General features: G+C 37.2%; 1 protein-coding gene across 5 annotated transcripts in view; it reads right to left on the reverse strand.

Annotated features, from left to right (window-relative positions):
- RAD18 (RAD18 E3 ubiquitin protein ligase) overlaps window positions 1-12,368 on the reverse strand; it is a 77,421-nt gene that overhangs the window by 32,895 nt on the left and 32,158 nt on the right. For all 5 annotated transcript variants that reach the window (XR_014000443.1, XM_081160676.1, XM_081160678.1 and 2 more), the window contains 3 exons: window positions 10,533-10,609; window positions 9,206-9,266; window positions 164-301 (listed from right to left, as the gene is read on the reverse strand). Coding sequence is in view for 4 of the 5 variants with exons in the window: in XM_081160676.1 (XP_081016802.1) it covers window positions 164-301; window positions 9,206-9,266; window positions 10,533-10,609 (276 nt within the window). In the remaining variant the exon portion in view is untranslated. The remainder of the gene's footprint in view (window positions 1-163; window positions 302-9,205; window positions 9,267-10,532; window positions 10,610-12,368) is intronic.

Consider the following 12,368-nt stretch of genomic DNA (forward strand, 5'->3'; position numbering starts at 1 on the left):
AAATCTAATTTGCATTCAATAGTTGCTATATGCCTAAAAATACTTTTTCCCATTTCAAATATCTATTAAGTACAAAGTAAATTCCTTTGGTTTAATTTTCCTTTTATATTAAAATGAATAGTAAAATTCAACATTACTTCTGTTTTTAACTAAAGTCTCTTACCCATGCAGACAGAGAAGAGCTTTTCTGTAGATTCATCTTCTTTTTTTGTTACTTTTTCTTTTGACATTTCAACAGTTCTCTTGTATCCTTTTTTGGCCTGATCCACCAGAAGCTGAAATTCACTCTGATGTTTTTTACCTAAAATTGAAATGATCTTCTCAGTGAAGCAAGTACTATAGAAGTTATTCATCGCTAACCAACAAACAATGAGTATCAAAAAGTGTACAGTTCGCTCACGAGTTGCACCTTGGGAATCACTTGCAATAAATTAAAAAACTGGCAAGCATAAGAATACACGGGGCCGGGAGACTGTGGAAGCCTTTCCTTTCTATCTTCTCCCTTCCTCAGACACAAACATGGAAACATGACATTCCCAGTTTGTTACTGTAGGTTTCTTCCCAAACCCCATACTCTAGAAAGGCTTTTGATAGAGCATGAAAGATACTGCTTTCCAAAAGACACCTTCTAATTCCTAAGACACCATTCTAATTTCTAAGGCACAAAAGAATACTAAGATGAAGACTATTAATCAAATATAAAAGCAGAAGCCTCTAGGAAAGTTGGATTCTAAAAACAGAGAATATCCATTTTGAGTCCCTTTTTCCCCTTCACACGTCTTGCCTGTTTCCCATCAGGACCCCTTTAACAATCTAAGACACCTCCTCCACCAATCCACCTCATAACACCTCTGAAGATAATTTAAGCCTCACCTCTAGGTCACCATTAGTAATGTACATTAATTCACTCAATAAAGAGTAGCCAGTCATTGCTAGCACATGACTTGACATCTATCTGTGATCTGAACCATAGTTCAAATAACCGAGGTTGCACTTTACTTATCTAGCACCCTTAAACACTGAAGCCATAGTTCAAAATGATAACATAAATCCTGTAAAAATACACTTTAGAAAGAATCATACTGCAAATGATTAAAACAAAGTTTTGAGACTGTTTTCATACAGTAACCCATACTTTCCCTGTAGCACAATACTAAGAATAACTGAGTAGAGGGGAAATTTTGTGCTTTACAAAATTATGCATTTTCTAGAACTACCCTTCCAGGATTCCAGTAATTCACTGCCTTTGAGTGATGGTACAGCTCTGTAAATTGTAGATAACTGATGGCAATGAAAAATTCTTGTCTAGACATGCAAAATCCTGGCTGGTGAGGGTTCAACGGACTTCCCTCCCCACTATGGAAGAAGCCAGATTTACTTCCATTTGCACATTCATTTTAATACTCCTGAGCAATAAATATAACTGTTCTTTGGACACTAGGGAGAGACTGCTCCTAATTTCAATACATTTATGTGTATGGCATGTCTATAAAAACTCCCAGTAAAACCAAGGTGTTGGGTTATAAAGTGTCCGGTAAATTTTAAATAAGATGCTGGTTAAATTTCAGCAAAAGAGCCCTGGACAGTGTGGCTGAGCGGTTGCAGCATCGGCCCACACACCAAAGGGTCATGGGTTCAATTCCCTGTTAAGGGCACGTACCTGGGTTGCAGGTTCATCCCCAGCCTTAGTCCGGGCACATGCAGGAGGCAACCAATCAATGTGTCTCTTTCACATCAATGCCCCACCCCTGCCATTCCACTCTCTAAAAATCAACGGAAAAATTATCCTCAGGTGAGGATTAACAAAAGAAATAAAATAAAATTTCAGCCAAAGAAATATAAGTTGGCCATAAAGATTACTGGAAAGTTAGCTCTTTAGAAATAAGAAAGATCCTAGGATTACAAGCTAGGTGATTTCTTTCAAGTCCTATTTAACTCTATGCCTTTGGGGATAATTACTTTATACTTCTTCAGCTTCCCAGAATCAAAGATATAAATGGGCTCACACCAAGGTAGTTTCTGTTAGGCAAGGGTAACACCGCACTACTGGGTCTCTGGAATTTATTTAGACCAAGTGTAAGTGGTTTTCCTAAGGCCACTCCACAGTGTACCTTTGGATGCAGATTTAAGAATTACACAAGAAACTCGCTAAAGTAATCTCATTAACAGTTAAGGAGGCTTAATGACTTTATCTTCTGAAGCAATAAAATCCCTTTTAATCAGGATTAAAAGATTTTCTTTCTTAAATCTAATTACTCCTACACCTAGGCTTGAAACCAAAAAGTAAATGGCAGCCACTGCTCTGGCTTTGGCCCAAGAAGTCCAATAATCCCTGCTCCAAAAGCAATTTCATAAGACATATAAATGTTGAATCACTAGGTTGTACATCTGAAACTAATATAATATTGTACATCAACTATACTTTAATTTAAAAAGGAAAAAAAGAACATTGCTAAAAGATTATGACTAACCTGTTCATACCCATCTCTTCACCTCATCTAGGAGTACTGCCATTTGGCAAGGAGTACTTTAGAGTTTTAAATTCTCAATTCTGCTGGTTAAATAGCCCTGAATTTACCTCTCAAAAGCTTTAAGTGGCTCAGATAGTTGTGGGAGCTGATGAATAAGCCCACATTCAACCAACTCATATTCTTCAAGATTTATAATACTTGAATCGTATGATACTCTCTGCCTCTCCAAGTTGAAATATCACAATCTTTCTAGTCCCAAGTCAAGCCCTTCACTCTCTGACCACCTTAACTACTCTTTTTCAGACCATCTTTTATAGCCAGTGTTTCTGGGTCTGTCTGTAAACCCACAGGGGTACAAGACCAAAACCAAGCTCTCCCAAGAGTGGACAGACTCACCCCCCTCTACAGTGACACCACTGAGATGCTCTGTGAACTTGACAGCTTCCCAACACTTTTCTGATGAGATGCATGGTGATATTAGGAATGCTGGTTTTTAGTATTACAATAATAAATGAAATATGCAAACATTTGGACTTCGATGAACCAATATTTTCCAAATAACCAACAAATGATGGTAAGTTCCAATTACCTATCTCACAGGCTGGATATTTTTCATACACTTTGATCAAAATAACACAGGGTGGCAGCTGAAATGTAGAAGCTGGTATAAGAATTGAGGTGTCTTTTATTAAGCAAGACATTAAAGAGACTTACAAAAATAGAAAATACAGTGGTACCTCGGTTTTTGAATGTCTCTGTTGACGAACATTTCAGGTTACGAACGCCATAAACCTGGAAGGAAATGATTCGGTTTTCGAGCACGCCTCGGAAGTCGAACTTGCTACACTGCTTCCGCTGAGGGCAAGATCCTGAGGCCTTGCTGCCACCTGTGATCCCTCAGTTTCCGAACGTTTCCGAACTCGAATGGTCTTCCGGAACGGATTACATTCGAAAACCGAGATACCACTGTACCACTCTTCTCACTAAATTTTTAAAATCAAACTTATTGAGAAAGTATTTATTTATTTATTTAAATGTCTTTATTGATTTGAGAGAGACAGGAAGGGAAAGGGAGAGAAACAGTGGCTGCCTCCTGCATGCCCCCTATTGGGAATCGAGCCCACAAACCTGGCACATTCCCTGATGGAAATCGAACCAGTGACCTTTTGGTGCATGGGACAACACTCAACCAACTGAACCACACCGACCAGAGCAATCTTGTATTCTTAGGATCTCACTTGTTTATGATGTATTATCCTTTCTATGTATTGCTAGATTCCATTCACTAAAATTTTGTCAAGGATTTTGCATCTGTGCTCATGAGGAATACTGGTCAGAACTTTTATTATACTGTCTTCGTCTGGTATTTAGTTTCATGGAAACTTTAGCCAACTAAATTTTATTCAACAAAATGAATAAAAAGTATTCCTTCCCTTTCAATTTTCTAGAAGAATTTGTGTAGAATTGCTATTCTTTCTTTCTTTATGTGTTTCATATAATTCACCAGTGAAGCCATTTGGGCCTGGAATTTTGTTCCAGGGAATGCAAATTAAATCTGTTTTTACTTCATCCAGTGTATATTTCAATTCAGGTATGTTTGTCATATAAGGAATTCCACTTCAGTCATTTTTATATCATCCATTTCTCACCTCAGCAAGACCCCACTTTATGCTTCCTTCATGATATATGGAGAATATTTATACATGCTGTTTTAACATTTCTGTCTACTAGTTTCATCATCTCTGTCATTTCTGGGTCTGGTTCTATTAATTAATGTTTCTCCTTTCCATGGATCTTATTTTTCTGCTTCTCTGAATTCCTGATCATTTCAATAGGATACTAAATACTATTAATTTTATACTCTTGGTTGCTAGATTTTGTTCTATCCTTCAACTATATTGTATTTTGTTCTGAAGGATATCAAGCCACTTGGAATCAACTGAATCATTCCAAGGCTTGCTTTCAAATTTTAATAGGGCAGATTATCAAGATAATGAAAAGACAAGCCACAGACCAGAAGGAAATATTTGCAAAAGACATATCTGATAAAGGACTATAATTCAAAATATACAAAAAACTTCTAAAAGTCAAGAAGAAAATGAATGACCCAATTAAAACATGGGCAAAAGATCTGAACAGACACTTCATGGAAAAAGATATACAGCCTGGCTGGTATGGCTCAGTGGATTGAGTGTTATCCTATGCACCAACAGGTCACCAGTTTGATTCCTAGTCAGGGCACATGCCTAAATTGCCGGCTCATTCCCCAGTAGGGGGCATACAGGAGGCAGCAGATGGATGTTTCTCTCTCATGGATGTTTATCTTTCCCCTTCCCTCTCCCTTCCTCTCTCTAAAATCAATAAAAACATTTTTTTAAAAAGATACACAGATGACAAATAACCATATGAAAAAATGCTCAACATCATTATGTCATCAGATAATTGCATATTAAAAAACAATATACCACTGCACACCTATCAGAATGGCAAACTTCCAAATCACTAACACATATGCCAGTGAGGATGCAAGGCAACAGGAACTCTCTTACTCATTGCTGGTGGGAATGCAAAATGGTATAAAGATTTTAAAAGGCAATTTCTTACAAAACTAAAGATACTTTATGATCCAGCACTCACACTCCTAAGTATTTATCCAAATAAACTGAAAACTTATGTTCACAAAAAACCTGCACATAAACATAAAGCAACTTTTTTCATAATTGCCAGAAGAAGCAACGAGGTGTCCTTCAGTAGGTAAATTGATAAATGAACTATGGTACATTCAGAAAATGGAATACTGTTCAAAGCTAAAAAGAAATGAACTTTTCCAACCATGAAAAGACATAGAGTAACCTGAATGCATATTACTGAGAAAGAAAACAATCTGTAAAGGTTACATACTGTATAATTACAATTATATGACATTCTGGAAGAGAAAAAACTATAAAGACAGTAAACAGATAAGTGGTTGCCAGGGGCTAGGGAGAAAAGAGGGATCAATAAAGCAAATACAGGGGATTTTTAGGGCAGTGACTACTTTGTATATGATATGATAATGGTAGATACATGTCATTATATATTTGTTAAAACTCAGAGAATATGTGACACCAAGAGTGAACCCTAATGTAAACTATGGACTTTGTGATAATGACATGTCATTGTACCATTCCCATGAGAGATCTTGATAGTAGGAGAGACTGTGCATCTATGGATCAGGGGAGATACAGGAACTCTGTATTTTCTCCTCAATTTTGCTATAAACCAAGTCTATTTTTAAAAAATCTTTTTGTTAGGGAAAATTAATACAACCATTAGTCTAAAGAAGTCAGCAAATAACAGCCCAAAGGCTAAATCCAACCTATGGCCTATTTTTGTACGACTCTCTAGCTAAGAATGTTTTTTATATTTTTATAAAGATTTGTTAACAAGCAAGAACATTTGACAAAGACCATATGTAGCCTGCAAAGCCTAAAATATTATCTGGCCCTTAGGTAGATTATTGCTAAAGTAATAATACCTTTCTGAGGATTCTGCTTGATGTCCCTATATATTATAAGAGTTTTTTTGTACTAGGGTTTGTGGTGGATTCAAGCTGTTCCAGGCACAGTGTGAGCTCCAGAAATTGTTCAGGAGCTAATCCTTTCAAGTAGTCTCTCCCAAGCCTCAGGCACTTTCCTCTCATTCATGTGTAGATTGCTCCGCAGCCAAAAGCTTAACAGGATCTTTCTAGAGCTCTCTTTTCTCTGAGGCTCTCTCCTCTCTGGTAAACTGTCCCACAAATTCTAGACACCTTGGTCTCCCACACCTTTCACTTCTATTTTACCTACTCAGTGATACCACCAGATTATTTTGGGGGTCCTCCATCCAATGCCTGAAAACTGCCAACAGGTAGTAAGCTCTGGCACTGGGGAGCTCACCACTTTGTTTTCTTTCTCCCAGGAATCACAGCCCTGTGCTACTTTTCCCCAATATCTAAAAAACCATTGTTTCATACATTTAATCTGGTTTTCTAGTTTATTAATGAAGGAAAATAAATGCAGTCCCTGTTATGCTATCTGGGCTAGTAGAAATTTCCATTTATTTTGATTTTTTTGGTTTGTTTTGGGAAAGTTATTTTCCCAATTAACATATTGGTTATATTAATATGTAATGGATTGTTATTTTTAAATGAGTTAATAAATAATTTTGAAATTTCTTGGTTTTAATTTTCCTTTGACCCATGAGTTAGTTATTTGGAAGTGTGTTGCTTAGTTTCCAAATATTTGGCAGTATTCCAGGGGGCTTTGTTACTGATTTCCAATTTAATTCTATTGTGGTCATGTTACAGTAGGCAGTTGGTTAGACATTAACAAAAAGGAAGGGAGCAAACGGAATCAGACATCTGATTAAGCCAAATAAACTAGAAAAGGACAGTTTCAGTCACTCGGGCAGATGCTTTTCAGTCACCCCAGGGAGCAACCTGCACCAGTCCCCCAGATTAACAGAGGAGGGAAATTCCTTTCACTGGGTGCATGCGCAGTAGAAGCCAAAATGGCAACTACAAAGGGGGAGGGGACTAGCTTGGGAAATCTGGGGAAAAGACAGAATAGGGTAAGGACACGAAACCCCTGAAAGATCCAGAAAAGGGACTGGATGGGGGACACAGGCACAGCCTTGGAAAAAGTCAGGAAAGAGATCGGAAACGGAATACTTTGAAAGAAAGCCTGCTCTTTTCCAAACCCAAGGAAATATATAGGAGCCAGAGAAAAACCCCAGCAAGAGCCCTCCTTGGAGCACGCCCATGCCCTTCTTTCTGGCATGTACTTTTTGCCTTCTTTTCTCCTAAACTCTAAGTTTTCCTAAACTCTAAGGATCCACACAAGACTTGGAACCAGCTGCTACTGTAGCCTACCGGCTCTCTGCTCTTTTCACTCTAATAGATTTTGCCGCTATCACTTAATTCCTATGCCTGTGTCCCGGAAATTCTTTTCCTGTAACACCTCAGAAGAATCCTATTTACAGACCATGCCAGGGCAGACCCACCCTGGTCCCAGTCCTCCTACAGTAAGTCAGAAACCATACTTTGTATGCTCAATGAATACACAAGGTGAACCTTCTGCAGATTCCTAGGACACACTCTCTCTTACTCCCCTCTTTCCTACCCCCTCCCCCTTCCTCCCTCTTAAAAATCAATTAAAAACAAAACTACATGCATGTAAAGCATTAATAAAAATGTTTAAAAGAAGAAATCAATAGTATATTTGGAGCCTGACACTACATCAAAATGTGTGACTGCACCATAACGCACTTAAGCTTTAGAAGTGCCTCAAAGTTTTGTGGGGGTTTTTAAAGTATAAACTGAGGTTTGTTTTGGCTAAATCAATTAGTTTAACATGACCTATTTAGTAAAGTAAAGCTTTTTTTTAGATATTTAAATGGTGGGCAATAGATATTTGTATATTGTCTTGCCTGCATCTAATCCACTTCTACCTTAGTGTGGCATATTTGTAAACTACCACTCTTTTAGTGATCTAAATTACTTTTTCTCCATGCAAATCTTCTGGTTTCCTATTGTTACAGGCCTCAGTTTTGCCAATTCAGTGATCACTTGATTGTCTTTATCTCCTGTCTCGAGAAAAATCACTTTGGCTTCTCAAAAGTTGATTAAAAAATAAATAAACCACACCATCCTTATCTTTCTAGCAACAGAGGTATGACTTTTGTGGCACAGCTTACAGTCCGTGGACAATCCAGGCTCCTGCTCCTTCTTTGTAACTCACAGGCCATCACACCTGCATTTAGAGCCTGCTTATCACTTCATCCTGCCTCCCCAAACAGATCACTGCTGACTGCCCCTTCAAAGCTTGAGAACTGAAAGAAGATAAAATTCTCTCAGCACAACTAAAACACTTCGTGTGGTATACTCATTCAATAAACATTTATTAACTAGCTACTGTTTGCCAAGCACTTACATTTAAATTTAAAATAAAAACAAACCAAACAAACAAAGAATAATAGCTACCTAAAAGACAAAACAGCAATGTGCTAACCCCAGGAAAGATATATACAAAGGCCATTTAAGCAAAGGAAGTAATAAAGTTAGGATTTTTGTTAATACCTAATAAAGTGAAAACTCTTTTTGACACAAATTTGCAAGCTATAAGTGCTGAAATTCTTTACAGAACTATTGTCATTGAGTGGCTTGAGGACAGGATGGAAAGTCAGAAATATTTCCTTTTTTTTAATGTCTTTATTGATTTCAGAGAAGGGAGAGGGAGAGATATAGATAGTAACATCAATGATGAGAGAGTCATTGATTGGCTGCCTCCTGCACGTCTCCTTCTAGGGATCGAGCCCGGAACTGGGCATGTGCCCCAACCAGGAGTCGAACTGTGACCTCCAGGATCATTGGTCAATGCTCAACCGCTAAGCCATGCTGGCCGGGCAGAAATGTTTCCTTTTTAATCCCATTTTCTACTCACAGAGATGCTCTGAGAGCAACTAATTAATATTTGCAAAGTGCTTAGTGATAAGCTCAAAGTAGAATGTTAGACACAAATTAAAAAGCAGGCACACTGACTTATAAAAAAGGTCACTGTCTGAGTAAACACAACTAAAATTCAGTCTCTTAAGTTATCTTAACAAGATACGTTTGTACCAAACATTAATATAAAAAATTATTTTAAAACTTTACTTAAGATAGAAAAACTGTAACCCAAATTCTTTGCAAATAAAGAAAGCATCACACAACTTACGATATTTACTGTGAATTTCGTCTATTTCCTTTTCTGTTTGGTCTTTCGTAAAAACCATTATCTGAAATAATCCAAAAATTCTAAATTAAAAATTCATTAAATGACAAAAATAGAAAACAGTTACTATAAACTTTAAACTCTCAAATGTGGATGTTTAAAATAGAGTAAAATAATCTCTCATCTCTGTTTCATACAGACCTAGGAAAAATAACTCCCGTGCACTTCCCTTGAATATCATAATTAGTATACATATTACTCATTACTTACTTCTCATCAGTAGAAAATGCAACATGGATTCCATTAAAATATATAAAGTATTAATACAAGAATCAATTATATTTCCTATTTTCAATTCTCATTTTTTCACATTCATTAATACAACAGGTGACACTTGAAACTACAAGACTGGAGACATTTAGCGGATCATTAATTAAGGCAGATTTTCTTGTTTGCCTTCGATCTTTTCCAATCTAACGTCCCCAAATCTATAAGAAATGTAATATATAGGGAAAATACAAGACTTATGTTAAATTTCTAGTTCCACTTTTTAAAATCTCAGACTTGAGATCAGAAGTGTACTTACATGATTCATTAGTCTCCATCTTACAGTTAGCACACAGGTAGTAATAAAATCAAAGAAAATCTCATTTTTTTCTACTACTGATTATAAGCTCACTTCTCTAAGGCCACTGTTTTCCTTACAAACACATTATGGATGGTCTAGGGGAAAAAGTCTACTTGGGAGAGCCCAAAACACTGCTTCCAGTGTCATAGAACAGGACTATTTTCTTCTTTGGCATCCTTTCCTCAAGTTTTGGGCCATCAAGCTAGAGGAAGGCAATAGTGAAAATTATAGGTCTCTGATTCCCTCAATAAGCTCAACAGATATTCAGTACTCATAAACTCCTACAATTACTTAATTTCTCAATCAGTACCATCATAGAATTGCAGAATGCTAGAGCTAAAAGGAGATCATAGAGATCATATAGTTCAACCCCTGAGTTTTACAGGTGAAGATGGTAAGGGCCAGAGGTTAAATAGCTTCTCAAGTGCAACTAGCAGAGAAAGGACCAATATAAAGGCTACCTGATATATAGGCATATGCTTTTTCTAAGGATTATAACTCATTAATAAATTCTATTTTAAGGTTGCATTTTGTGCCTGAAAACTGCTAAATATATAAGAATTTTGTGCTGAAGATGAACTGCGGGTAAATCATAATATATAATGTAAATGTATTCTAGTATATTCCAGCTTGTTTTAATTTTAGCAGGGTATTCAACTTTCCTTCATTCCTACCCAGATACTGAAATAGACTGTAACATACTCTTTCATTGAGTTTACTAGCTTCAAGACGCATCCTAGTCTTCTCCATATTTTCAATTTCTTGAACTATTTCAGCAGCTGTTAAAATAAAGACATACAGCCAATGTTAATTGCATGGTTTTGCTCATTGTACTATGGTCATGTAAGTTGTTAACAATGAAGCTGGGTGACGGGTATGCATAAACACTCTGTCCCATTTTTATTATTTTTCTGTAAGTCTAAAGTTATTTCAAAATAAAAAGTTAAAAAAATAACAGTTAAAACTTATATATGCAGTTTAAACAGTTTAAAATATAACCAGAAAAATACAATAAAGTCACGGTGTTCTTTCCTTTGAGTATATAGGTATAAATAGCAGTCTCAATGAAATACGAAAATTAATTTATTAGTGTGAATTCAATTCTTAGGGGATATCCACTTAAACTCCAATACACAACAGGCCACTTTTCAAAGAGAGATAAAGGTCTACAGGATACCAGAGAGAAAATGGCCTTGCCTCCAGGTGCAGTTACCAATCATAAACATTAGAGATCTGGAATATACTGTCACATATATAAATGCCTCGGAATGAAAATAGCATTGCATTTGCAAGCATTATCTCTCTGCCTCCAAAGTCAACATATTAAAACTAAAAAATATATGGTATAGAATAAAAATCTACAATCCCTTATACACAAAATGATACTATGTCTGAAATTTGCCTCAAAATAATCCATGGGAAGGAGGAATGTAAATGACAGATGACAGACATTAGGCATAATAAGTATATGAGGGGAATCACACTCTTCACTACACTTTTATATAAATTTGATATAATCCCCATTTTAAAGTTTTTTACAAAACCAAGTCCCCAGAGGATCATTTAAGAATGCAATTACCTCAATTTAAAGTTTGTTTTAAATAAAAGGCACACTGGCCAGGTACCTTTTGCCTCCCTGATATTATACACCCGGTAGAAAACACTGGATAATCTATAGAACCGTAACTTATTCTTGCATCTATCAGAGCTAAGTCACAGGGCAAACCACTAGCCTGAAATCTAAGGAAAGACAGGTGCCTTCAAGGACGGAGCAGGTCTTGAAAACTGGCTGACTTACAGCAGTGCATAGGAGAAAGGCTGGGAACAACCTACCTCTGGGTAAGAAGATTTCAGCTAAACTTTTGGTGAATTGCAAAAGGTCAAGGGTGAACCATCACAAAAGTATAAAAGTCCTGGGAAGCTTAGACTCAAGGGGAGTCACAACTATTCCAAAGCTACTGTCTATAGACTGGACTGAATATTCACAAGAACTACTGGGGGAAGGGCAGGAAATTAGAAAAGGTATCCCTCCAGATCCAGGCCTGGGAAAGGAGGACAGCCCCCCACTGCAGAAAACACATGAAACCCCACCGGATCTTTAATCCTGAAGAAACAAAAGCATTATGCCACGGCAGGATGGTCAGCAACACTGTAGTCCCCAGAGCAAAGGTAAATGACCCACTGTTGCTGGGAGAAGGAAACAAACAAAACCTGAACGAGGTTCAGGAAACCACCATGGGCCCAGACCACTAGGGGTCCCCAGCCACTAGGGGAGGGACAGGATCACACAGAGCCCCACCCCTGAGACCCAGAATCAAAGAGCCTGCCTGAGAATGAGGCTAAAATAGAACAACAGAGAATGACCCCATGCTCCTACCAGTAAGCCAAGGACAAATAACAATAATCTACCACCAGGAGAAAAGTGAGCATGGAGAGACTCTGAGGCACAGGCTCACAAGGAAATCCTATGTGCCAGCGATACAGGAACATCTGAAAAACAAACTAACTTCCGGTAACTCAGACACCAACCTAAAACAC

The sequence above is a fragment of the Miniopterus schreibersii genome (assembly GCF_964146895.1).
Source record: "Miniopterus schreibersii genome assembly, chromosome: 15".
Taxonomy (NCBI): Eukaryota; Metazoa; Chordata; class Mammalia; order Chiroptera; family Miniopteridae; genus Miniopterus; species Miniopterus schreibersii.